This window comes from Aptenodytes patagonicus, chromosome 29, assembly GCF_965638725.1.
Source record: "Aptenodytes patagonicus chromosome 29, bAptPat1.pri.cur, whole genome shotgun sequence".
NCBI classification, from domain to species: domain Eukaryota; kingdom Metazoa; phylum Chordata; class Aves; order Sphenisciformes; family Spheniscidae; genus Aptenodytes; species Aptenodytes patagonicus.
This window is the reverse complement of record NC_134977.1, coordinates 584,659-610,955: the sequence shown is the minus strand read 5'-3', so window position 1 is coordinate 610,955 and position 26,297 is coordinate 584,659. Positions and strand designations below refer to the sequence as shown.

Sequence of the window (26,297 nt, the reverse complement as noted above, 5' to 3'; positions counted from 1 at the left end):
TGAGCCACTGCCCTGGGGGCAGAGATGCCTGACCTCGTTCAGGCCTCAGCTCTCCCACAGCAGAGTGGTGGGTGAGAGCAGGCAAAATCCTCCGGGTTGTTCCTGGTGAAGCCAGGGCTTCTCAAGGGAGAAATGCAGCCTGGTGCTGCCATGGGGTCCCCTGTTTTCGGTGGCCATGTCACATTTTCCCAGCACTCACCTGAGCAAATAACAACAGCGTCATTCTCATGGCAGCACAGTGAGGCCCCCAGGGCGGTCACTGGGCACTGTCCCAGGTGGGCTTCAGTCCCATCATAGTGGAATGAGTGTCTCCAGACAGGGCCGGTCCCTCTCCCAAAAGGCCCTCCTCTGGGAATGGACTCAGCAAACCCACAGTCAAGGTGACGACAGAGAACGTGGGCATCCAAGAGATCCCAGCGGGAGGCACAGAGGGTCCCCCAGGTGCCTGGAACCTGGACCTCCACCCTCCCCTCACACTCTGCTGCTGTTCATGAGCCTGAGCCCTGTGTCCTTGTGAAAAGAGAAGGATGAGAGATGGCGGAGTTGTGCTCTCACTCCCTCAGGAACTAGAGGAGAGGCCAAATGGAGGAGAGCCTTCCATTATCCTCCTTCTGCATGATTTTAGGGCTGCAGACAACCACATCACCCCTCCAGTCCTCACACCCAGCATGGCACTCTCCTTGCCCTGCTCCCCTGTCCCCAGCACCCCCTCAGATATGTAACACCCCAACAGGAGTCCTTACGTGTGCAGGTGACACCAGCGGCGTCCGTGTGGGTGCAGGGCTGGTCTCTGGGGACCCCATGGGGCAGAACATGAGGAAGAATTCACTCCCCGCTACCAGAAAGGAAATTAACTCTATCCCTGCTGAAACCAGGACACTGCAGCTCTCTATCCCACGGGACCAACACCTTCTTCATATTGAGCTGCCCTCAGGACAGACAGGGCTGTGCCACACTGTAACTCCCTGCAGACCACGTCGGCGGCTTTGAGACCAAAGTCTGAGTCACAGACAATTTTCCACTGGTTCCCATTGTGGATCGCCATGAGTCCTGAGCAGGGGGCTGTTCCCTCCAACCAGCTGGACAAATCCTGGAGCAATCAAAGTCCCCGGAGAGTTCCCAGAGCCCTCTGGCAGTTACATGCCTACATCCCACCTGGTCTGCAAGGTGACCACAGGGAAGGAGCCTCATGACCCTCCCAGCAGTTCCCAGTGGCTGCTGATGGCACAAACACACCAGGGACATCTTGCCACTCCTCAGACATCAGTACAGCACTCGTGGGCTTGCTTTTCTCCCAAACCCCCAGCCGTAGGCACTGCTCAGACAAACTGCTGCCATTTTGGAGACCCTGAGCTTCCTGGCAGCACCCAGAGCACTTGGGGCCCAGGGAGACTGGCCCAGGCACTGTTGGCTGCTGCAGCCTGATCTGCCCACTGAACTCAGGGCCTGGCTGAGGAATCCCAGAATCACACCAGAAACACACCTTTCTCTCAGGGTGCTCTCAGGCTGTTGGGACACTGCTGTTAGACGGGACATGTCACAGGGTACAGGTATGACACGGCTATATTGGCAGTCTGTGTCTGTGCCAGCCCGGACTCTGGCACATGCCTGGGGAGGGGGTCCTCAGCCAGGGCCAGAGTGCACTGCCAGGCATGCACACCCCCATCAACAGCTGGGCAGAGGGCAGGAGAGTGGGCAGAGGAGCAGCCCTGGGCTGACACGAGCTCCCAGTGCAAGGACAGGCACTGAGGACACTGCAAGTGCTGGCAAAGCCCTAGTGGCCCAGGGCAGCTGGGGGCTGGGGTAGGCAGGAAAGGTTGGGCAGCAGGTTGGCACTGCCTGCATGGGGCCGTATCTCCATGGACTGTAACTCATGGGGTGAGCCTGGGAGACGAATGAGGTGCCACGTGCAACCCTGTTCCTCTGCCCAAGGCCAGCGCTCCTCCACTCTGAACATCCCCTTTGCTTAGGCTGAGGGACTCGTGTCTGCCAGGAGGCACGATCCAAAAGTCCCTTGCCACCTCGTGCCCTTCCCCGGGGCTGTGGGAGGTCATGTGAGCAGCTCTTGGTGCCTCTGGCTTGGTGGGACCTGGCGCCTGGTAATGCCAGACTGGTCCTGGCTGAAAGGGAGGAGAAAGATGGGAACCAACAGACACAAAGGGGCAGGGAGGGGGATTCATTTCCCAGTGCCAGGCACTGACCGAGGGTGGGCTGAGCCACCTCAGGGGCCAGAAAGGGGGTGGGCACCTGGGGTGGGATCTCATTGGTCTTTCCTCGGGGACCAGGGACACTAGCAATGACAGTCCCAGCTTGGTGGTGTGACCAACCACACCAGGCCCTGCTACGGCCTCCACTCGTTGTTCCCTGAGGGCACAGCCAGGTCCCTTCCCCTGTCCTGGCCTCACAGGTGGGGAACAGGCTGGCCATTAACCTGAACATGTCACTCCAGCATCCTCACCATGATCACAATTATGTTAACCCCATCCAAGGTCAGACAGGGCAGACTCGGTGCCATGACAGCGAACATCATCCACACAAATGGGGCCAGATCCTGACCCAAAGTGTCTGTACTTAGGAGCTTAAACAGCAGAACAACAGCCCAGCTGCTTACAAACCACTGCAGCATCAGCCATGTCCCAGGAGTCATCACACACGGTCCCCAATTGGTCCTGGTGTTTCACCTCCACTCTCCCAGCACAGTGGCTGCTGCCATCCTCCAGCCTCAACTCTGCAGCCCCTTCAAACACTGACATGGGACTGGTCAGGAGAGCACCAAGCCTCAGACTGCAGGTCTGGAGGTCCCCTCTTCCCAGGCCGAGTCACAGGCACCAGGGTGGGAGCCCTCTCCCCTCCGGGCTCTCCCTGGGGGAGTGTCAGTGTCCCTCCACTCCCCATGGGCTGTGTAGGCCATAATCTGCCCCACAGCCCTTGGCACCTCCTCCCACCCCAGTGGCCCCCTGCTCATGTTCACTGATATACCATGCCCCCTGGCCCTGCACAGGGCACCTGCTCCTCCCCAGCCCAGCACCCCTGAACAGCTATGTTCGGTGTCGGTCTCTTCTCCCAAGTAACTAGCGATAGGACGAGAGGAAATGGCCTCAAGTTGCGCCAGGGGAGGTGTAGATTGGATGTAAGGAAAAATTTCTTTACTGAAAGAGTGGTTAAACATTGGAACAGGCTGCCCAGGGAAGTGGTTGAGTCCCCATCCCTGGAGGTATTTAAAAGACGAGTAGATGAGGCACTTAGGGACATGGTTTAGTGGGTGGTGGTGTTGGGTCGACGGTTGGACTTGATGATCTTAGAGGTCTTTTCCAACCTCAATGATTCTATGATTCTATGATTCTATGATTCTTCCACAAGTGGTAAACTCTCCTTTTTTTTCCTGAGTCCCAGCAAGAGCTCCCCGTTCAGCCAGGCCGGTCGTCTTCCCCACCCGTTCTTCTTACAACGTATGGGGACAGCCTGCTCCCGCGCCTTTAAGACTTCCTTCTTGAAGATCGTCCAGCCTTCCTGGACCCCTTTGCCCTTCAGGACTGTCTCCCAAGGGACTCTCTCAACCAGTGTCCTGAACAGGCCAAAGTCCGCCCTCCGGAAGTCCATGGTTGCAGTTTTGCTGGCCCCCCTCCTTACTTCACCAAGAATCGAGAATTCCACCATTTCATGGTCGCTAAGCCCAAGATGGCCTCCGACCACCACATCTCCCACCAGTCCTTCTCTGTTTGTAAACAGCAGGTCGAGCGAGGCACCTCCCCTGGTAGGCTCACTTACCAGCTGTGTCAGGAAGTTGTCTTCCACACACTCCAGGAACCCCCTAGAATGCTTCCTCTCTGCTGTGTTGTATTTCCAGCAGACATCCGGGAAGTTGAAGTCCCCCACGAGAACAAGGGCTAGCGATTGAGAGACTTGTGCCAGCCGCTTGTAGAACGCTTCATCCGCCCCTTCATCCTGGTTGGGTGGTCTATAACAGACTCCCAGCAGGATATCTGCCTTGTTGGCCTTCCCCCTCATCCTTTCCCATAAACACTCGACCAGGTAGATGGGGATCACTGTTTGTGAGCCCCTTTCCATCTTCCCTGATGGCTCAGTAGCCCAGGATGATGCTTGGACGGACCATGGGGTGTCTCTAATGGCACAAGGGGATCATGAGGGCTGCACTAGATCCAGCCTGTGGGTTTTCAAAGTATCCTGAATCACTCTCCAGTCTTGTGTCCTTTTGCCTGCTGGCTCCTCACAGCCTCTCCTGACATTGCAGTGTCTTTGTTAGCACGTGGGCTCCGCAGGTTCACTGTGTCCTCTGAGAGACTCTACTTGGATGGTCACTCATTTGGGTGTATTCCTGACACCAGCTTTGGAAGAGGCATCTAGCCTTCTCGCCCTGCCCTGAGGAGCCCCTTTGGTGACGGTGGTGCTAGCAGAGAGGCCAGCTCTGACACAGTGGTTCACATTGCCTGCTCTTCCCCACAGCCACAGGGATGCCACTGTAGAGACAACGGGACTGCCACAAATTACACGAGACCTTTGGGCTTCCACAATTGCAAAGGTCTAAGAGGACAGTGTGGAAGTGAGGGGAGACCATCACTGAAAAGACCATGTCCTGCTGCTGTCCATGGACACGGCTCCAAGGAAGCAGCAGCCCTGACTTGAAGGTGGCAGAGTGGCCACTGAGGCAGTGAGCGGCAGCCCTGAGGGCCACTGCGGCTGCTCTGCCATGCAGCAGCTTGCCTCTTGGCTCCTGAACCCCTCCTGCCTGCTGGGGCTGCACCCCCAGCTCCAGAGAGGATAGATAAGAGATGGGAGCTGAGACAAATAATTTTCTGCTTGATTCTCTATTGAGTTTATCTAAGCAGGGAGCCTGGCTCCATATATACACGAGGTCATTGAGAAAAAAAAGGTAGGAGGCCAAGACTAATATTATCATAGTTATATATTAAAAAAAAAAAAAAAAAAAAAAGGCAAGCAAGCAAGCAAACAAACAAAACTAAGCGAAAATTAAAGACACATACGAACAGAAGTTAGTCATGGCTTTTCCTGAGGTACCCATGGAGTCCTATGAGACTGATGGGCACCTTATTGATGCTGAAGTAGCATGTATTCAAATAGTTTCCACAGGCCACCCTTGATCTCCTCGTTCCTTATGCTGTAGATGAGGGGGTTCACTGCGAGAGGCACCACCAAGTACAGAACTGCCACGACCAGATCCAGGGATGGGGAAGAGGTGGAGGGGGGCTTCAGGTAGGCAAACATGCCAGTGCTGACATACAGGGAGACCACGGCCATGTGGGGGAAGAACGTGGAAAAGGCTTTGTGCCGCCCCTGCTCAGAAGGAATCCTCAGCACAGCCCTGAAGCTCTGCACGTAGGACAGCAGAATGGAAACAAAACAACCAAAGACTAAAAAGGCACTGATCGCGAGAAGCCCCGCTTCCCTGAGGTAGTCTGAGTCTGAGCAGGAGAGCTTGAGGATTTGGGGAACTTCACAGAAGAACTGGTCCAGGGCATTGCCTTGGCAGAGTGGTAGTGAAAATGTATTAGCAGTGTGCAGCACAGCATTGAGGAAACCACTGCCCCAGGCAGCTGCTGCCATGTGGACACAAGCTCTGCTGCCCAGGAGAGTCTTGTAGGGCAGGGGTTTGCAGATGGCCACGTAGAAGTCATAGGCCATGACAGTGAGGAGAGAATACAATGCTGAGATCCAGAAGATAAAAAAAAATACTTGTGCAGCACATCCCATGTAGGAGATGGCCCTGCTGTCCCACAGGGAACTGGCCATGGATTTTGGGAGATGGAGCCCACATCGAGGAGGGAGAGGTTGAAGAGGAAGAAGTACATGGGGGTGTGGAGGTGGTGGTTGCAGGCTAGGGTTGTGATGATGAGGCTGTTGCCCAGGAGGGCAGCCAGGTAGATGCCCAGGAAGAGCCAGAAGTGCAAGAGCTGCAGCTCCCGCATGTCTGCAAACATGAAGAGGATGAACTCAGTCATGAAGCTGCTGTTGGACATTTGCTCCCCCTGGGCACAGAAGTCTGTCCAAAGATGGAAAAGACATGGTAAAGTTAGGACAGACTTCTCTCAGCAAAGGTACTCCATTTCTCGTTGAAATACACACCCACCCACCCCCAATTAAAAAGCATTTCCTTTCTCTGGGTTGTTGTGCTGAATGTGCTGTGAGGAGCAGGGGCTCTGCCTGTGATGTCCCGAGGAGTCAGCTCTGCCCTGCTGCAGTGAGTACACGGGAGCTGGTTGGTGACACCTCCGGTGTTCACAAGTGATGTCAGATGTAATCCACCTTTAGTGGAAAAGTTCAGTATCTGCACTTATGACTCTGAAGAGTGTGGGCTGAAGATGAGAGTCTTAGTGTGTCTTTATGGTAATTTTGTCTGAGTTTCTTGTTTTCCATCATTACGTCTGGTGAGTGCTCTTTTTAGGGGTTAGAAATCCCCATTTTTACAACTGAAAGTGTGAAAGTCCTAAGACCAGGCAGGCAAAAGGGGTCAGCTCTCTGTGGCTTAGTGCAGAGTCATGAGAACTGCAGTGTCCCTCATTCTGTTCCCAGCTGCCCTGTGCTTTCATTTGTGCTTCCTCAAGGATGACTGCACCTGCAAATTGCTTTTAAAACAAATGCAACTGGACTCTGATGAGAGCAGAGGAGTCCTGTTTCAAAGGGCAGATCTGTGAACTCTTCTCTTTCCCAGCCCGGAGGTGAACTTGTGATGGAGAAGGCAAGACATGGCTGCTCAAAGAGAGAAGGAAAGGAGTCTGAGAGGTCGGTGCCAACCCCCAAGGGAAGGCTCGGCACTCCCTAGGATCCTACACGAGAGCTGTGCCTTTCTGGAGGGCAGCTTGCAAGCGCAGAAGGACAGGCAGAGGGGATAGTCAGGTGTCCTGAAATGGGATCTCCCAAAGGGAGAGTCAACGCTGCCCTGCAGACAACGCCCAGAAGACATCCACAGTGAAGGACCAAAAGAGAGCTGCCTGAACATAGCCTCTCCCAGTCCTTGCTTGCAATTTCCTCCCACTCCCTGCCATGACTCTGCTGCCTGGAGCTGTATTTGCCAGGAATTGTTTCTCTTTGCCCAAGTCTCCTCCTTGTCCATGCTCACAGAGCTCATCCCACTCACTGTGCACTCATCTTGGCCCTGCAGACACCTCCTGGCAGCAGGACACTGCCCAGGGGCATCTCCGTGTCTGCAGGCTCTGATGGTAACATGAGCGCAACCCTGGGGAGGCTGGAAAGGGGATACTGGTGCTGCTTGTAGGGCACAGGGTGTTGATTTTTGATCATCACAGGTTTATTCACCTCTAAGAGAAGCATATTTGGAATTTCAGTGCCTTCTCCAGAACTGAGAGATGAATTTCTATGTCCTGTTCCCCACCCAGACAACCAAGAGTAGAAGACTGAAAGCACTGGATCCATACCTTTCAAGTAGCCCCTGCCTTGATGTGCTTCTTGAACAGTGCCCTGGGAAAGTCCTGGGGGTGATCTGGAGCTGTGAGTAGCCCTCACCCACATAGAACCCCCTTGACAGCAGAGGAACCCGGCCCTGCCCTGCCCTGCCCTGCTGGCAGTCGTTCCTTCCACCCACAGCTTCTCCCTGCAGTGCCATGGGAACATCCCCAGGCAGGCTGAGCGCTGACCTTGGCACCTTGGCAGGTGGCAGAGTCCCTGCCCCGGCACAAAGCCCCCTGGGGCACAGGGACCCTGCTCTGAAGGACAGCCCTGGGAATCCTTGGCTGCACACCCCCTTCACAACCCTGCAGCCATCCCCGAGAGAGGGCAGCCATCATGCCCTGTCCCTCTGATGGTGCAGCAGGGAATGCCTGCTCTAGAGCACATCCTCCTACCCATCACGAGAGAGATCCCATCGGCTGTGGGCTATAAGAGCTTTACAAGATCGCTCCAAGAACCGCATCTGCATTGCGGTCACATTTCTTTCTCCTCATGTCCAGTCTCAGCCTCCCAAGCTGCACTTTGTGGCCCTCTTCCCTACTCTTTCCCACCATGAAGAAAAGCTCCACCAGCTCTGATGGTGCATCTCTTCAAGCAGTCTCAGGCTACTGCTATACAGACCGGAGCCTCCATGCCACTGGATCAAAGGGCCAAAGAAGCCCAGGTTCCCCAGCCCACCTAGACCGGGCATGTGCTTGAGGCCCCAAACCTCGTCTTAGCAGAGCTCCTCCGGACCCTCTCCAGTTCCTCCCCACTTCTCTAGAACAGGAAGCCTCCACAGGGGGACACACTAGTCCACACGTGGGCACACCACTGCTGAGTCCGGGTGGATGGTTGCTCAAGTTGTCTGGGTCGCCACATACTTCCTAACGCAGGCCTGTATGCAGCTGGCCTTGCTCACTGGGAGCGTGCACCACTGCTTTGTATGGCAACCCTGACAGTGCCCAGGCCCTTGTCCTCAGGGTTGATGAAAAGAGGGAGAAAGAAAAGAGAAGGTGAAGCAAAGGACAAGCTCAAGGCTGTTTGGGGTGCCTGCCAAGCAGCTCTGCATCTGAGCAGCAGTGACTGGTGTGGGACAAGAATGACACAGATGATCCGACCAAACCTATGTCTGGCTTACTTCCAGGGTCATGGGGAACCCGAGTGCTTTCCCTACCACGGGGAAGGGAAGACCTGTGGTGGAAGGAAACGTGCAATCCCTCATGTTGGAAGGGACCCCGGGAGGTCTCTAGACCAACCTCCTGCTCACAGCAAGGGCGGCTATAGTTTCACACCAGGTTGATGAGGGATTTAGTCACGTTGGCTTTGAAACCTGCCAAGGACTGACCCAGCACAACGTCTCTGGGCAACCTGCTCCAGTGCTTGAGTGTCTCCGTGGGAAAACTGTTTTTCCGCACTTGTTTCAACTGATGCCCATGGGCCCTCATCCTCCCATCACACACGACACGGAAGAGCCCAGCTCTGTCTTCTTGATGAGCTCCTGGTAGAGGTGGGAAGGCCTGTGGAAAGGAAGAGGTCCCCAAAGCCTTCTTTTCTCATAACTTAACAAACCCAGCTCCCTCAGCCTTTCATAGTGAAAAAGTCAACCTTACAAATGTGAGCCCGAGATGTTTAGGGCTCTTCCAATCCTACTGGATTTTTTTGGAGTTGCAAGGGACCTCAGGGATGTTGGAATAACATCACCTTCAATGCCATCACTTTCTGCACCTGTCACTCTCATTTGTCATCCTGGTGCAACACACCGCTGTTGCGGGCTGTGAGGAGGGCCCATGCTGAACAAGTAGCTATTCATAATTAATCTTTGAGCCTAAAATTCTTCAGGGATGTTTCTTCTGCCCAAGGGGATGTGCCAGCCAAGGAGCATTCTCCAATCACACTGGACAGGCTCTGGATGCACACTGGTGTGGCCTGTGTCAGCATCGACCTGAGGATGGGCTGAGTGGCAGACCACCTGGCAGTGAAGTCCATGCCTGCAGGCATGAGTGCTGTTAACCACACAGCCCTTTTAAGTACCCTCACATTCTGGACTGCCATTATTTTCTCCTCATCCCCATGGAGCTCCCCTTGACGTCTATCGTAGAGGTCTGCTAGGTAGGAGGGGACGGGATATGGGATGAGACTGAGACTTCTGCACTGGAAATGTGCTCAGCTGACAGAGATGAATCCACACTTAGATAACGAGGGGCACTAGGCATTGGGAAGAGCTCTCTTTTCAGCCAAAATCCCTGTTTTATCTCCACAGGAACAGCAGAGATCCAACTGACAAGTACACCATTTTATTTAGAATTAACGATACAAGCAAGCAGGGACTTTTCCACATTCTCTTCTAAAGAAGACACAAAGATCACTAAGGAACTCGTTCCTCCCTCCTCTTACCGCTTCACAAACATCCACAAGGCAAATGCTTCTTGAGGGCGCCTGGTGCAGAGCACACACTTTCCCAAACTTTATCCTCAGCGATTCACAGAAGGACCATTTCTACATCACGGTCTAACAATCCTACGAGGACTGGGTGCTGGCCAGGACATTCTTGAGCCCTTTCCTTATAGCCTCTCTGACCTCCCTGATCCTCAGGCTGTAGATGAGGGGGTTGGCCAGGGGCATGAGGACGGTGTAGAAAAAGGAGAAGACTTTGCTGAGCTGTTCTGGGCAGCAGGTAGACAATGATGAGGGTGCCATAGAAAACAGTGACGATGGCGAGGTGAGAGAAGCAGATGGCGAAGGACTTCTGCCTGCCCACACAGGACGGGATCCTCAGGATGGCAGCCGTGATGCACACAAAGGAGGGTAGTGGGAACATGAAGAGGAAGACTGTACTTGGAAAAGACAGTGTGAAAGACACACATTTGACCACACTTGTGTCACTGCGGGAAAGCTCCAGCAATGGGGCAAAGTCACAAAAGAAGTGACGGCATAGGAAAGTATTAAGGAATACTCATAAGTCTAATACCAAGAGCTCAGCTGCTGTATTTGATTTTTCCATAAGTTAACCCTACAATGCATTGATTGCAAGCGGTGATATAACAGCATCCCTTTAAAGGAAAAGAAAAAAAAAAAAGAGTAACAAATTCTGTGCTTGGACTATAAAGCTCTTCTGTTTCATATAAAAAAGAGCTGGAATCTATGGACAGCCAGGTTTGCTGAAGAGCTAACGCTGAGGAGAGATTTGTTAGCACTGGTTTGGGAAGAATAGCTGATAAATTGTTACAACGAGGAAAGAAGAGTCTGACTCAGTGGATTCTTGATGAATGAGGAATCAAATATTGACATAACCAATGCAGTATTGGCAAGATGGGGAAGAGGGTGATGACCTCCTTAGAAACTCTAACCCAAACTCTAACCCTAACTGGAACCCAAACCCAAACCCTAAATAACTCATACCCAGCCCTAACCCTAACCCATCTTCCTAGGCCAACAGCACCAATGTAACCACACCAGTAATATCATATCACTCCCAGATTACCATGGTAATAGCATCAGAAAAAAAACCCAAATTTGGTTATAGAGGTAGCACAACTAGGACAGACAGATGAGCGTTTTTGTATCACCTTGCCGGTGCCGGTTCAAGGCCTGGGAGCGTGAGGAGCTGCTCTCTGCTTCCTCATGATCTGGAGGCACCACTGTGCGCCAGCTCAAGTCAGCCTCTTGGGTCAAATGAACCACTTCTCAGTTCTTATCGGCAATATTGACTGTTTCTTTATTGACTCTTAGAGGACCTTAGTAACTGAGATACCCAGGCTGCGGATGGGCAATTCCTCATGCAGTAGCTCTTCTCACTCCTGTCTCTCCCCATATTGATAGTCTTACATGTCTCACAGAAGGAAATCACCCCACAGTGCCTGGATTTGCCCATGGTTGCTCCAGCCCACACTATTGCCCCTTCATAACCTTTCCGACTTTTGGATCGTGGTGGGAAATGGTCGTCTTGTCCTGATCCTGGCTTTGTTGGCTACCTTAAAAAGACAGACTGTAGGTTCCTGGGTTTCAGAGTAAGAAAGCAAGGACTGCACGGACCTCACACAAGAGCAGGAGATGCTCTCCTCTGGAAGGGTTGTTTGTGCTATTGGCTATAAAGTTACTGTCGGCTTCCTTGGTGAGAATCAGTCATCCAATTTTTTAGGCATTGGGGCCACATCCATCTGTACAAATGTAGATATCCACAGTGGAGTGACATGACTCAGTCCTTTCCATCTCCCACGCATCTCCAACTTGAGCTTTCTCTCTCTGCCCTTTCCATATGTGAACCAGAGTACAGACAGCATAAACAATTGGCGTTTGACCTCTCAGAGCCACGTCCCTCTTTGAGCTAACATCAGGCACAGGACAAGGGTTGCGGCCCAGGGAAGGGGAGGTGTAGAGAAGCCTTCTCTGTTGCTGTAAATTAAACACAGATTGAATTTGCTTATTTTCTGCTCCCCTTCTTGCCTTTTTTTTTCCCTCCAACAAGTTCAGCAATTTTCCTTTGAGCTACCAGTCCTCTTTTCTCAATTTCTCTTCTTTCTAAAGTCATATTGTTATGATGGAAGTTGCTCAGATACTGCTACCCATGCTTGAATAGCAGCCATGCTTATCACCAACTGGCGACTCCTACATCCAGTCCTATGTCTCCAAAAGGTCACAAACGGACACTGAGCTTTTACTCCCCAACACATGGAGGAAGAGGAACTTCAGGGGTGCAGTTCCTCAGGCCTCTCTGGAGGAAGAGACCAGCCTGAAAGCACTGCACCAGGGAGATCCCATTTTACTACAGAGATGCTATGAGACAGGCCAGCTCTGAGCCAGTGTTAGAGACACACTTTCATAAGGGCACCAGCTGACACAGAGTAGGTACATGCCTCACATGTAGTGATGCAAATGCAAACACTTCCGTACAAAACATAATAACCATGAAGGACAGTAACAACAGCAATAATGATAATGATTTAAACAAACAAAACGAAATAAAAAAAACCCCCAGAAAACAGAAAAGGCTGGAATCCAATACTTTGGGAGTCATTTGTGGAGAAAGGTGGTAATTTTATCACTATTGAAAAATGTCCAAGGAATAATTTTCCTAATAGCATCCTTGAGCTCCTTGTTCCTCATGCTGTAGATGAGGGGGTTCACTGCTGGAGATATCGCTGTGTACAGCAATGCTACCATCAGATCCAGGGATGGGGAGGAGATGGAGGGGGGCTTCAGGTACGCAAACAAGGCAGTGCTGATAAACAGGGAAACCCCACTCACTCCGTAGCTGCCCTGGCACTACACTGGTTCTAACAGCTGCACTGGGACTCCCACCCAACCCAGTAGCTGCACTGGGACCCCACTCACTCCTGTAGCTGTGCTGGGACTCCACAGGAGCCAGTAGATGCATGGAGACCCCACTGGCTCCAGTCACTGTACTGTGACCCCACTTGCTGCTGGAGCTGCACAGGTATCCCACTCACTTGAGTAGCTGCAGTGGGACCCCACTCACTCTAGTAGCTGCACTGAGACTCCACTCGCTCCAGTAGCTTCACTGGGAAGTCACTTGCTCCAGTAGCAGCACTGGGAATCACCTCCCTCTAGTAGCTGCCCTGGGACCACCACTCAACCCAGGAGCTGCACTGAAACCCCACATGCTCCAGTAGTTGTACTGAAATCCCGACTCTCTTCAGTAGCTGCACAGGGACCCCACTCACTCTAGTAGCTGCACTGAGATCACACTTGCTCCAGTAGTTGTACTGGGAACCCACTGGTGTCAAGAGCTGTACTGGAACATACTGGCTCCAGTAGCTGCACTGGGACCCCCACTCAACCCAGGAGCTGCACTGGGACCCTCACATGCTCCAGCAGCTGTACTGAAACCCTGACTCTCTGCAGTAGCTGCACAGGGACCCCACTCACTCTAGTAGCGGCTCTGGGATCCCACTGGTTTATGTAGCTGCACTGGGACCCTTGCACTTGCTCCAGTAGCTGCACTGGCACCTCCACTCACTCCAGTAGCTTCACTGGGACCCCACTCGCTCCTGTAGCTGCGCTGGGACCCCTCTCCCTCTAGTAGCTGCACTGGGAACCCCCACTCAATCCAGTAGCTGCACGGAGACATCACATGCTCCAGCAGTTGCTATGGGACCCCAGTTGCTTCAGTACCTGCCCAGGGACCCCACTCACTCCAGTAGCTGCACTGGGACACCCTTCACTCCAGTAGTTTCACTGGGACACCCATTTGCCTCTAGTAGCTGCACCGAGACCCCACTCACTCCCTTAGCTGACACCACAGCCCAGGGACAGCCACACCCTTGGTCGGACTCCAGTAGCTGGCACCAAATTCCCCTCACACACACACACACACACACACACAGAGGTCTCACCAGCAGCTGGCACTTTGTCCTTGCAGCACACGCACACACACAGGATAGAGTGAGATTACAGAGAGACAGTTAAGACAAGGTTTTATGAGAAGATATAAGAAGACACGACAGACTGTGGTGGTCAGGCGCATTTCTCAGCCAGACAAGCACACTGACTGACCATGTTTGACATGCAACTAGCCTCTTTTATACCCTTTGCTGTCTAACCCCTTCTATGTTCCTCCCTCTTGCCCCTTCCCCTGCATGTCCCTCATGGCCTTGCACAGATCTATCGATTCCCCCACCCCTCTCAGACTGGGGTCCCTCTGATTCACAACGTTATCAGTTGAAAAGTCCAGCTGATCCTCTTGGAAGTGGTGCCTGTAGATCCTTGATGGCCCATCGATCACTGTGACTGGCTAGGTTCCTTCCTTGTATGGACTCCATATTTGTTTTGTCAAGGCTGTGTCTCATTGTATTTTGCTTCTGGAGTCCCTTTTTTCCCCTGAGTTTCCCAATTAACCAGGTCCCCGGTCAGATAAACTTGCTGGAATAAACCCTCTCACCCTCTCACATGCCGTCATCGGTTTGTGTGACTGACCAGCTTTGGTTCCCATACCTGCCTCCCTTACCATTTGCCGGTCAGGTTTGTGTCCCTGTAAGTTCTTGTTTATGGCTTCCTCCTTTTCTCATTGTTTTATTATCCCTTCCTTCATTGAAACAGGTCCTTGACGAGATACCCTTAAAGGAGCAGCCATTCTCCTTCCACACACCCGTACACAGATGAGAGTAAGACACGCTTTGGCTGGATGTCATGAACGAGAGTAAAATATTGAACATGCTAGCGCATGTGTAGACACTCACACACACACAGAGCGAGGGGTCCTTTTGTGACGGTTTCAGACGGTGACCACAGGTGGTGCTGGGACAGCTGCAGGTTCCCCAGGAGGTGAAGCTCAGACAAACTGCCCCGAGAGCTCAAACAGGGCCAGTGTTTTATGTCGGTTTAATTACCCATATGTTTTGCGAGACAGTCACTCGCGTGGTCTGGAGACCTGAGGAAACTGGAGGCTTCCACAGCTCTGGAGGCCCAGCTCTGGCTGGGGTGTTTGTACCTCCCCATGTGCCTTCCTGGTGCATGTTGGGATCCCTGCCCTGGCACACGCCAGGAGCACCAGCACCACTGCTACAGGAGACATGCCCCGACACGTGCCCCACCCACCAGCTTCTGGTGGAAGTCCCGCCCCCTCCCAGCAGCTGCAGGGGCCATTTGCCCTGGACGTCGCTCTCCTCTACCGGTCATGTGCTCTGCTGTGATTGGCTGGCAGGTTTACCCGGAAGTGCATCAGAAGGCCCTTCCCCTACAAACACAGGGGCCGCCATTTTGGTTTGGCCACAATGTTATGACACGGTGCCGCCATTCCATGGCAGTGAGCTGCCATTTTGTTAAAGATCATACTGCTCTGTGATTGGCTAATGGCCATTTCATGACACTGTCATACCTACGAGCGCTCAGGCAGCCCCGTGATTGGCTGGCAGGACTGGCCGCCTGTCCTGGTGTCCCCAGGGGCACGTCACGAAGGGCCTGTCATTACATAAAGGGCAGCTGCCATTTCTGACATCCTCATTCCCCATGTGTTTTCATCCTGCATTGTGATTGGCTGGCAGCCATTGCTAGATACTGTCATACGGATGTGTTCTCTGGTAGCCCTGTGATTGGCTGCCTGCCTCCCTTGGACCAGGAAGTGCTGAGAGATACAAATATATACATTTATATGCAATATATACATATATAGAAATATATCTATAAAAGGGAGTGTCTAATTATTTTAACAAATGTATTTATTTAAGAATAGATACGTTATTTTTATAGATAGACTTCTATATGTGTGTATATGTGTATACGTTTACATATCTATGAACAAGTATAAAGCTATAGAAGTTAAATTAATATAGCCACAAAAGCATAGGTATGAAATGGATAAAACCTTCTTTAATAAGAGCTAATGGAGTGAACAATTCTAGTTTGAATGTGAATAGAAACAAAAGGAAAAGGCCAGACCTGATCGCATGTTTCAAAAAACTCCAGATGACTGAGTGAAGGGAGAAGTCAGGAGTGGGCTGGGACTTGCCCAGGTCCACCTGAGCCACACCAGCCACACCCAGTACACGGTGTTTATGTCATGCCAAAGGGCAGGGAAAGGGGTGGTGGTGGCTGATGACAATGCATTGAATACTACAGGACCTGGGCAGGATGCAAATGGTATGGAATAAGGGGTGGAGATTGTCCTGGGTCTGGCTGGGCTGGAGTACATTTGCCTGATAGCAGCCCTTACGGTGCTGTGCTTTGCACTGGTGGCTGGTGTTGATAACGCACTGATGTTGTAGCTATTGCTGATGAGTGCTGGCATAACGTCAAGGCCTTCTCTGTTTCTCATTCTGACCCCACAGTGAGGAGGCTGGGGATGGGCGAGAGCCTGGGAGGGGACAAAGTCAGGACAGCTGACCCAAACGGACCAAAGAGATATTCCATGCCATATGGCGTCTTGTTCAGCACTAAAACTGGCAGGGGAGTTTCTCCAAAGTAGCCATTGCTTGGAGACTGGCTGGGCATCTTTCTGCTGGTGTGAGTGATTGCTTCTCCATCCCGTGTTTCCTTCCTTTTTTTATTTTTCACCATTTCTTAAAGTGTCATTATCTTGACCCATGAGTTTTTCTCTCATTTTGCCCTTCCAGTTGTCTCCCCCATCCTCCTGGGGGGGGAGTGAGCAAGCGATTGGATGAGGTCACTTGTTCCCTTGTACCTCATAGGTGAGGAGATAGCAAATAGGTGGATATGTGGTGATCAGGTCACTGGTGCCTGAGTAGCTGATAGGCAAGAGGGAGACACAGAGCTTTGGCATGTACTTGTGATGTCACTCTTGGCTGAGTAGCTGATAGGCCAGGACCAGGTATAGGTGCTTGTGAGGTCACTGGAGCCTGAGTACGTCAATGGCAAGTACATGGCAAATGGACAGATACCTACTTGTGAGGTTACTCTGGGTTGAATATCTGATAGGCCAGGAACAGGCCTATGGATTGTGTAGGCGCTTCTGAGGTCACTGGTGCCTGAGTAGATGATAGGCCAGGAGCTGGCATATTACTTGTGAATGTCTTTGTGAGGTCATAGTTGCCTGAGTAGCTGGTAGGCCGGGAGAAACATGTCTTGTGTTGATATTTTGAGGTCACAGGGGCCTGAGAAGCTGGTAGGCCAGGAGTAAGAACTTGTCTCATGTAGGTGTTTGCAACGTCATTTGTGACTGATTAGCTGATAGGCCAGGACAAGGCCTATGGGTTGTGTAGGTGCTTGTGAAGTCACTGCCGCCCTATTATCTGATAGGCCAGGAGCAGGCCCATGGGTGGTGTACGTTGAGTTGTGTCACTGGTGTCTGAGTAGCGGATAGGCTAGGAGCAGACCAATAGTTTGTGTGGGTGTTTGTGAGGTCATTGGTGCCTGAATAGCTGAGAGGCCAGGAGCAGGCACATGGCAGGTTTAGATGCTATGACATCACCTGTGGCTGAGTGGCACATAGGCCAGGAGTATGCACATGGCTTGTGCACGAATTTGTGATTTCACTGGTGCCTGAGTAGCTTTTAGGCAAAGATCAGGCATATGGCTTGTGTGGGTGCTTCCGATGTCATCAAAATAATATTTAGGCCCCATCCAAATATGACTTTTTGGAAGAACCATGGTCAGCAGAAGCCCATACGCAGCACACCCGCACGTGTGACAGTGTAACTCATGAGCACACAGCAGCAGAAGTAGAAGGGTGTGAGGTCATATAACGCATAGCACCCCGTGGCTGTGGGGCTCGGTGCAGAGCGGCCGTGTGCATCAGAGGGACATGACGGGAGATGGGAGCTGCCTGGCCCATGTCTGCAAGGCTGAAGGAGCAGCCCCTGCAGCCCTGGCTGGAGCAGCTGGGGTGGGGGTGGCTCAGGGGCACCGCAGGGATGTGCCAGGGCACGGTGCCAGGAGGAAACCACAGACTTCCTGCACGGGCGCTGCGGGGGGAGCATGGCGAGGGCTGCGAGGCCACATGGGCTGTGGTTTGTGCACCTGCAGGCTCCAGCTCCCAGTCTGCCTGTGGGGAATAACGGCCCCTTGGTGACAGGCTGAGAGTCAGGGACATGTCTGAGCCTCTGGGCTGCATGTCTGCTGCCAGGGCAGGGACATGTCCCAGCTCCAGCTCCTGCAAGGGACCCACCATGGGGCTTTGCAAGCCAGCACTCCTGGGATGGAGCTCTTGTCCAGGCCAAGGACCTTTCCCAGCTGCTGTTGCCAGCACAGCAGGGTCTGTAGGAGGGGCAGGGGCTGTTTCCTTCCCATCCTCACACAGACCTTGGTGCAGTCCCAGCCCTGTGGTTCCTGTAGCATGGGGATGGCTGGTCACTTGCCTCTTGGGCTTTTGGATGAGCCCAACATAGGAGATGCTCAGTGCCCCTGGTCCCCACAGCGAGATGCAAGGGGTGACAGATCCATTCCCCGCCCCCCCCCCCACAGCCCTGTCCTGTGATGATTCCCCACCGCCGTGACCGTGACACCCGAAGCGGAGCCATCCCTCATATATGGTCATGAACGGCGCTGGAGAAGTTCATTGGAGGGCTGGGCTGTGTCGGAGGGGAGATAGCTCCTGATCATGTCTAAAAAGGTGCTGCTGCTTCGATTGGCTCCTCCTGCAGCTGGGTCAGCATCTGCAGAGATATATTACCCTCCCACCGCTGTTGTCCCTGTGAGTCCCCCGGAGCCGTGAGAGGGAGTGGGGTGCAGCAGGGCTGTGCCAGCAGGGCAGGAGGCTCAGGATGGGCACAGAGGGACTCCAGTTCCCTCAGGTGATGTGGCTGCTCCTCTGGGTGCAGCTGTGCAGGGGTAAGTGCCGGTTCCCTTGTCCCACAGCCCAGGGCCAGTGAGTACCAGCGAGGTCATCGGGATACTTCTGAGAACGGGTTTCTTTGCAGGTGCCACTGAGATGAGGGGCAGAAGGTACTCAAGTCAATTGAACTTCTGCCCTTCCCTGTGTCTCTCTGGGTGGGAGAGGCAGCTGTGGGCCTGAGGGCACAGGGCTGTACAGGGGTTTCTGGGATGGTGAGGAGACGGTGCTCTGTGCAGCGCCAGCCATGGTGTGCGGGTGGGCATGGGCAGGAGGTTGTTGAGGTGGGAGGAGGTGCTGCAGGCTGTGGGGTGGTGAATGGCACAGCAGGTCTGCTGCTGGGCACCCCCAGCTCTTTGCAGCCCATGGGGAGAAAAGGGACCCCCACACTGCCCCGGGGACAGCCCAGAAGGAGGAGGGCTACCACTCCAGTGCCTGTGACTCAGCCTGGGCAGGGGGGACCTCCAGACCTGCAGTTTGGGGCTCAGCGCCCTCCTGATGGGTCCCGTGTTGATGTTTGAAGGGGCTGCGGTGGTGAGGCTGGAGGATGGTGGCGGACGCTGTGCTGGAAGAGTGGAGGTGAAACACCAGGGCCAGTGGGGGACCGTGTGTGATGACTCCTGGGACATGACCGATGCTGCAGTGGTTTGTAAGCAGCTGAGCTGTGGGTCTGCTGTTCAAGCTCCTCAGTATGGACACTTTGGGCCAGGATCTGGCCCCATTTGGATGGATAATGTTGGCTGTCGTGGCACTGAGTCTGCCCTGTCTGACTGTACACACAATGGATGGGGTCAACACAACTGTGATCACAATGAGGATGCTGGAGTGACATGTTCAGGTAAGGGACCAGCCCATTCCTCACCTTTGTGGCTGGGATGGGGGAAGGGACCTGGCTGTGCCCTCAGGGAAACAAGGGGGTACTAGAGAAGGGCCTAGTGTGGCCGGTCACACTGCTGAGCTGGGACTTTCATTCCTGGTTTCCCCGGTCCCTGAGGAAAGCCCAGTGGGAACCTGTCCCTGCCTGACCCCCGATGTGGCTCAGCCCACCCTCAATCGGTGCCTGGGGCTGGGAGATGAATGCCCACCCTGCCCCGCAGTCTCTGTTGGTTCCCAACTTTCTCCTTCTGTTCACGCAGGAGCTATCTGGCAGCACGGAGGACCAGGTCCCCCCATGGCAGAGGCACTGAGAGCAGCTCACGTGGCCACCCACAGCCCCAGGGAAGGGCCCAAGGTGGCCAGGGACTGTTGGGTTGTGTTCCCTGGCAGACATGAGTCCCCCCAAAGCAGAGGGGCTGCTCACAGGGGAGGAGCACTGGGCTTGGGCAGAAGAGCAGGGTGGCGTGGCCACCCCATTCTTCTTCCAGGGTCACCCCATGAGAGCCAGCTCACAGGGAAACAACCCTGTGCAGGCAGTGCTGACCTGCTGCCCAGCCTCTCCTGTCGGCCCCAGCCCCTGTCTGCCCTGTGCCACGGGGGATTTGCTAGCACTTTCTGGCTCTCCTTGGTGCCTGTCCTTGCCTTGGGAGCTTGTGTCAGTCCAGGGCTGCTCCTCTGCCTACTCTCCTGCCTTCTGCCCAGCTGTTGGCTGGGGCTGTGCATGCCTGGCCGTGTACTTCTGGCCCTGGCTGAGGACCCCTCCCCGGGTGGGTGTTGGAGCTTGGGGCTGGTGGAGACAGCAACCGCAGGTACACTCATAGAGTGTGTACCCTCTGGGAATGAGGTGCATTTCTGGTAGCTCCCAGGGGTTCCTCAGCCTGGCACTGAGCTCGGCAGGCAGAGCAGGCTGCAGCAGCCAACAGTGCCTGGGCCAATCTCCCTGGGCTCAAGTGCTCCAAGCGCTGCAAGTGCCTAGGGCCCGTGCCAGGCATCCCAGGGTCTCCAGGACAGCAGCAGTTTCTCTAAGCAGTATCTGTGGCTGTGGGTTTGGAAGAAAAGCCAGCCCATGAGTGCTGTGCTGATGTCTGAGGAGCGGCAGGCAGTCCCTGACGTGTTTGTGCCATCAGCACCCACTGGGAGCTGCTGGGGTGCTTGTGGGACTCTTTGCCCGTGGCCTCCTTGGAGATTAGGTGGGATGCGGTCAGGTAACGGACAGAGGGCTCTGGGAACTCACAGGGGTCTTTGATTGCTCCAGGATTTGTCCGGCTGGTTGGAGGGAACAGCCCCTGCTCAGGACGCGTGGAGATCCATGATGGAACCCAGTGGAAAACTGTCTGTGACTCAGACTTTGGTCCCAAAGCCGCCGACGTGGTCTGCAGGGAGTTACAGTGTGGCACAGCCCTGTCCGTCCCCGGAGCAGCTCACTTTGGAGAAGGTGTCGGTCCCATGTGGGACAGAGAGCTGCAGTGTGTGGGGAATGAGTCCTTCCTTGCGTTCTGCCCCAGGGGGTCCCCCAGAGACCAGCCCTGCACCCGCACGGACGCCGCTGGTGTCACCTGCACACGTAAGGACTCCTGTTGGGGTGTTAAATGCCAGGGGGTGTGCTGGGGACAGGGGAGCAGGGTAGGGACTGTGCCGTGCCAGGTGTGAGGACAGCAGGGGTGATGTGGTTGTCTGCAGCCCTAAAATCATGCAGAAGGAGGAGGATGGCAGGCTCTCGTCCATTTGGCCTCTCCTCTAGCTCCTGAGGGAGCGAGAGCACAAGTCCGCCCTCTCTCATCCTTCTCTTTCCCAGAGTTCACAGGGTTCCGGCTGGTGAACGGCAGCACGGCATGTGAGGGGAGGGTGGAGGTCCATGTGCTGGGGACCTGGGGCTCTCTCTGTGCCTCCCGCTGGGATCTCTCGGATGCCCACGTTCTCTGTCGTCACCTCGACTGTGGGTTTGCTGAGTCCATTCCCAGAGGAGGGCATTTTGGGAGAGGAACCGGCCCTGTCTGGAAAGACTCATTCCACTATGATGGGACAGAAGCTCACCTGGGACAGTGCCCAGTGACTGCCTTGGGGGCCTCACCATGCTCCCATGAGAACAGCGCTGCTGTCATTTGCTCAGGTGAGTGCTGGGAAAACACAGGATTAACTTCATTTTCCCCTGGCATGAGAGAGAAATCCAAAGCAGGGGACCCCATTGCAGTGCCAGGCTGCATTTCTCCCTGGAGAAACCCTGGCTTCACCAGAAGCGATCTGGAGGGCTTTGCCTGCTCGGACCAACTGCTCTGCTGTGGGAGAGCTGAGGACTGAACAGGAGCAGTCGTCTCTGCCCCCCGGGTCAGCAGCTCAGGCTCCGGGGCCACTACTAGGCCTGGGCTCCTTTGAACTCCCACTGTGGGATGGGCCCGGGGCAGCGCTGCGGGGATCATCGCCAACCCCCTGGCTGCAGACAGCCCTGTTCCAGCCACACAGAGATACCCTCAGAGCCTGAACTCACCATCACAGGGGCTGCCTGGGTGCCCCCGGCAGCAGCGGCAGACCAGGGGGGTGAGCTGCAGAGCGGGGCTGGGCTTTGCCCTGCCTTCTGGTCAGTGCAAGCCCCAAACTCATCCTGTTTGCTCAGAGAGGCCCCCCTCGCTCTGCTCCCTGCCAGGGACACAGGCTCCCAGTCCCCCATTCCCAGGGACGTAGATGGGCAGAGATGTGTGGGCTGTGCCTGGTGTCTCAGCAGTGCCAGTGCCAGTGCTGAGGCTGGGCAAAGCCTGTCCTGGTGCTGCCCATCCCCAGGCCACTGCTGGCCATTGCTGCCTCCTGCGGAAGCTGCCCCAACTGCATTGGCAGGGACGTGCTGTGTGTCTCTGGCCCGCCAACAGCAAAGCTGGCGTCTGGCTCAGGAAGGCTCAGGGACTGGGCAACCAGCCCCATGGAGCCCTGGCCCAGGAGCTCCCGCAGAGGGCTGGGGACAGGCAGGCAGAGCTTCAAGGCCCTGAAAGGGTGCCAGAGCCTGGAGACGTGCCGCAGGCTGCTTGCCTCCCTGGTGCCACCAAGGGCTGGGGCATGGCTGCTCTCCCCAGGCCCAGCTGGCTCCGCGTCCTTGCGGCTGGTGCTTGGAGGGAGTCGGTGCAACGGATGAGTAGAGATCTTCCAGCACGGGACATGGGGCAGGGTCCTGGATGACCACTGGGACATGCGGGAGGCCAGCGTGGTGTGCCGGCAGCTGCGGTGCGGAGAGGCAGAGACAGCTTACAACCCCCCGAAGCCTCAGAGAGGGACAGGTCCTGTGGGGCTGCGAGGGGTCAGGTGTGCAGGGCACGAGGCCAACCTGACCCTCTGCAACACCTCCCTGCCCGAGAGCATGCTGGCAGCAGGGATTGCAGAGGACGTGGGGGTCGTTTGCCGGGGTAAGTGGCACTGCACAGGCCCCCCCCAGGCTCTGGGCTGGGTGGGCACCGCCCCTAATGACAGCTGGGGTTTCTTCCCACTGCAGGGAGCCGGCAGGTCCGGCTGGTGAACGGGCCTGGGCGCTGCGCTGGGAGAGTGGAGATCTACTACCAGGGCAGCTGGGGGACCATCTGCGATGATGGCTGGGACCTGCCCGATGCCACTGTTGTTTGCCACCAGCTGGGCTGCGGAGGGGCGGTGGAGGCGGTTGGCTCTGCTCAGTTCGGGGAGGGCTCTGGGCAGATCTGGCTGGATGCCGTGAACTGCTCTGGGGCCGAAGCTGCTCTCTGGGACTGCCCAGCAGGGTCCTGGGGGCAGCATGACTGTGGGCACAAAGAGGATGCAGGAGTCGTCTGCTCAGGTCTGTGCCGGGAGCTGTGGTGGGAGCCCAGTGCCCAGGGAGGCTGGGACGAGGGGAGAGCCAGCAACGGCCAAGGCTGTCCCTGGCTGCCTCTGAGCCTCTGCCTGAGCCTGTCCTGGGGACACACATGCACAAACCCCCTCAGTCCCACTAGAGGTCCCTTGTAAGCTGTGCTGTCCCCAAGGGTTAGTGGGGAGGGCATGGGTGTCTGTCCGTCTGGGACTTCTCTCTGCCCCCTGGCAAAAGGGTGATTTGCTGGCCGTGCCTCTGCCTGGCTGAGGGCCTGGGGGGTGAAGAGGCTTCTCTGCTCCCATAGCCCCAGGCCCCAGTGCCTGGGGAGGCTGGGATGAGGGGAGAGATGGCAACAGCCGAGGCTGTCCCTGGCTGCCTCTCGGCCCCTGCCCAAGCTCGTCCCGGGGGTGCCAATGCATGGGTCTCCTCAGTCCCACCAGGGTTCCCCGGTGAGCTCAGCTGTCCCTGAGGGTGAGCGGGGAGGGCAGGGTTGTCTGTCCATCCGGGACTCTTCTCTGTCCATGTGTGCAAGGGGGACTTGCTGGACGTGCCTTTGCCTGGCTGAGGGCCTGGGGGGTGCAGGGGTGTCCCTGCTCCCACAGCCCCAGACCAGCATGTTCCCCTTTGGCCACTTTCCTCCCAGAGTTCGTGGACCTGAGGCTGGAGAACAGCGATGGCTGCTCCGGGCGCCTGCAGGTTTTCTATAACGGGACGTGGGGGAGCGTTTGCTCCAACTCAATGACTCCCAAAACAGTGTCGCTGGCATGCAAGGAGCTGGGCTGCGGGGATGGAGGGTTCCTGGAAACACGCCTGCCCTATGGTAGGGTGTCTGGCCCCGCCTGGCTGGATCGTGTGGAGTGTGGGGAGAGAAACAGCTCCTTCTGGCAGTGTCCCTCCGCTCCCTGGGACCCACAGTCGTGCGATGACCTGCAAGATGAGACCCACATCACCTGCAATGGTAATTCTGAGCTACCCGGGCTCCAGCATCCCCCCAGCTCCTGCTCCCTGCTGGGCACAGTCAAGTATAGAGACAAGGCCCACAGGGGCTTTGACCTTACGTGCCAGACCCTGCTGCTTCTGGTGGCACAAATGGGACTTCAGCTCTCAGAGCCCCACACATTCACCAGCAGTTGCCAGCCGGGCTCCCAGCAGTGCCCGGGGGAGGCAGAGGTGTCTCCAGGCAAGGTCTCAGGAGAGACCAGCCAGCGCTCCGAGGAGCGTCCCCTCCATGGACACCCTCCTGCTTTTCTGTGAACCAGGGTCCCTTTGGGGCTGAGCAGTCAGGGTCCCCCACATTGCTGTGTGTGTCCCCTGAATGACCAGGGTTCAGCTGCTGCCATGAGCGAGGCAGCACGGGGAGGTGTGAGCAGAGCTCTGCCCCACCCTCTGCTGCATGACTCCCCTGCAGCAGCCCCTTCACCCCAGCTTTTCCTTCTGCAGGGAGACGGTCAGAAACGCCCCCAGCCCTGGGGACTGTGTGCCCAAACTCCACAAGCTGCACAGGTAGCTGCTCCTCTGCATGCCCCTCTCACCTGGCAGGGCTCTGCCTGCTGTCCCGGTGCCCTGGAAGGTCTCTGCCTTCTCCAGACAGGGAGAAGATTCGTGCCGTGGGAGGCGAGAATGGGTGCTTGGGCAGAGTGGAGGTCTGGCACCGTGGCTCCTGGGGGACGGTGTGCGACGACTCCTGGGACATGCAGGATGCCGAGGTGGCATGCAGGCAGCTGGGCTGTGGCCCTGCAGTGTCTGCCCTGGACAAGGCTGCATTTGGGGAGGGGACAGGTCCCATCTGGCTGGAGCAGGTGGAGTGCTGGGGGACAGAGCCATCTCTGCAGGACTGCTGGGCTCAGACTGGGGACAGCGGTGCCTGCCGGCATAAGGAGGATGCTGCTGTGAACTGCTCAGGTGAGCGGCAGGGCTGGGACTCCTCACGGGGGTATAGGCAAGGAGCCAGGGAAGGCGTTTTTCCTTGCTGGGTCCCATCATGGCTCCAGAGCTCCTGAGAGCAAGGCTGTCCCTGCAGAACATGGGAGCCTGTTCCCAAGTGGGCAGCTGCTTCTGTGGGGCTGGATGTCCTCCGTCTTCTGCCCAGCAGGGCTCTGCAGGCCCCAGGGGCATCTTCCAGCGTGCTTGTGCTATCCTACCCGTGTCCGAGAGCAGGGCCCCAGCCCTGTTCCAGCCACCCTGAGCAGCCCTGCAGGAGGGGCAATTTGTGTGGGATGTGTCAGGGATGTCTAAAAGCACACGCATGCATTCACACACATATAAACACACACACACACACGGCATGTCAGAGAGGAGGCTCCCTGGTACCTGCACACCCACCCTCTCAGCCCAGCTCTCCTCCTCCTCTGCAGCTGCACTCAGAATGGCAGCACCAACCCCCTGAGCAGGTAACCTGTCCTCCCTGCCAGCACTGGGTCTTCTTGAGGTCAGGCTGTGACCCGCAGCTGGAGGGAAAGGCCTTCTTGTCGGGGTGTGAAGCTCCCGAGAGGAGGCACCGGGGTAGCGGTGGAGGGGGTTGGATAGGGCTGTCATTTACTCAGTAGGGTGGGAGCTTCCCCATCACTCACCCCCTGGGGCCCCTTACCCCCGGTGTAATGGGGGTCAGGACTGGGGTGTCCTGGCCCCACACCTCTCCCAGGTCTGGTGCTGCCCTTTCTGTGTTCCTGCCCATGCAGATCCCACTCGGGGCCGTCCGACCAGCAGCAGGAGTGTCTCATTGCCCGTCATCATCTGCATCATCCTGGGAGCCCTTCTCTGCCTGCTCCTGGCCCTCCTGGCCGGGCAAGTGCGAAGCACCAGGGCTGGGCGCAGAGGTGGGTCTGTCCCCCATGGTCTCAGGGGAAGATGCCTCCTGGCAAGGCCAGGGGTGCTGTGGGGTGTCAGTGAGTGGTACAGGCAGAGCTGGGGGGACAAGAGTGTGTGCTGCCTGCATTCCCATGTGCTGCCCCA

The 26,297-nt window shown here is 55.7% G+C and overlaps 1 protein-coding gene and 1 pseudogene across 1 annotated transcript in view; one reads left to right on the top strand and one right to left on the bottom strand.

The window, feature by feature from the left end:
* The window catches only part of LOC143171637 (scavenger receptor cysteine-rich type 1 protein M130-like), an 82,603-nt gene that overhangs the window by 54,142 nt on the left and 2,164 nt on the right, over positions 1-26,297 (top strand). Inside the window, 9 exon segments of the mRNA XM_076360683.1 lie at positions 19,182-19,505; positions 20,799-21,107; positions 21,339-21,653; positions 22,606-22,932; positions 23,019-23,333; positions 23,989-24,303; positions 24,786-24,848; positions 24,933-25,247; positions 26,024-26,161. Coding sequence (XP_076216798.1) covers positions 19,182-19,505; positions 20,799-21,107; positions 21,339-21,653; positions 22,606-22,932; positions 23,019-23,333; positions 23,989-24,303; positions 24,786-24,848; positions 24,933-25,247; positions 26,024-26,161 — 2,421 coding nt within the window.
* On the bottom strand, positions 5,068-5,996 carry LOC143171673 (olfactory receptor 14A16-like; annotated as a pseudogene).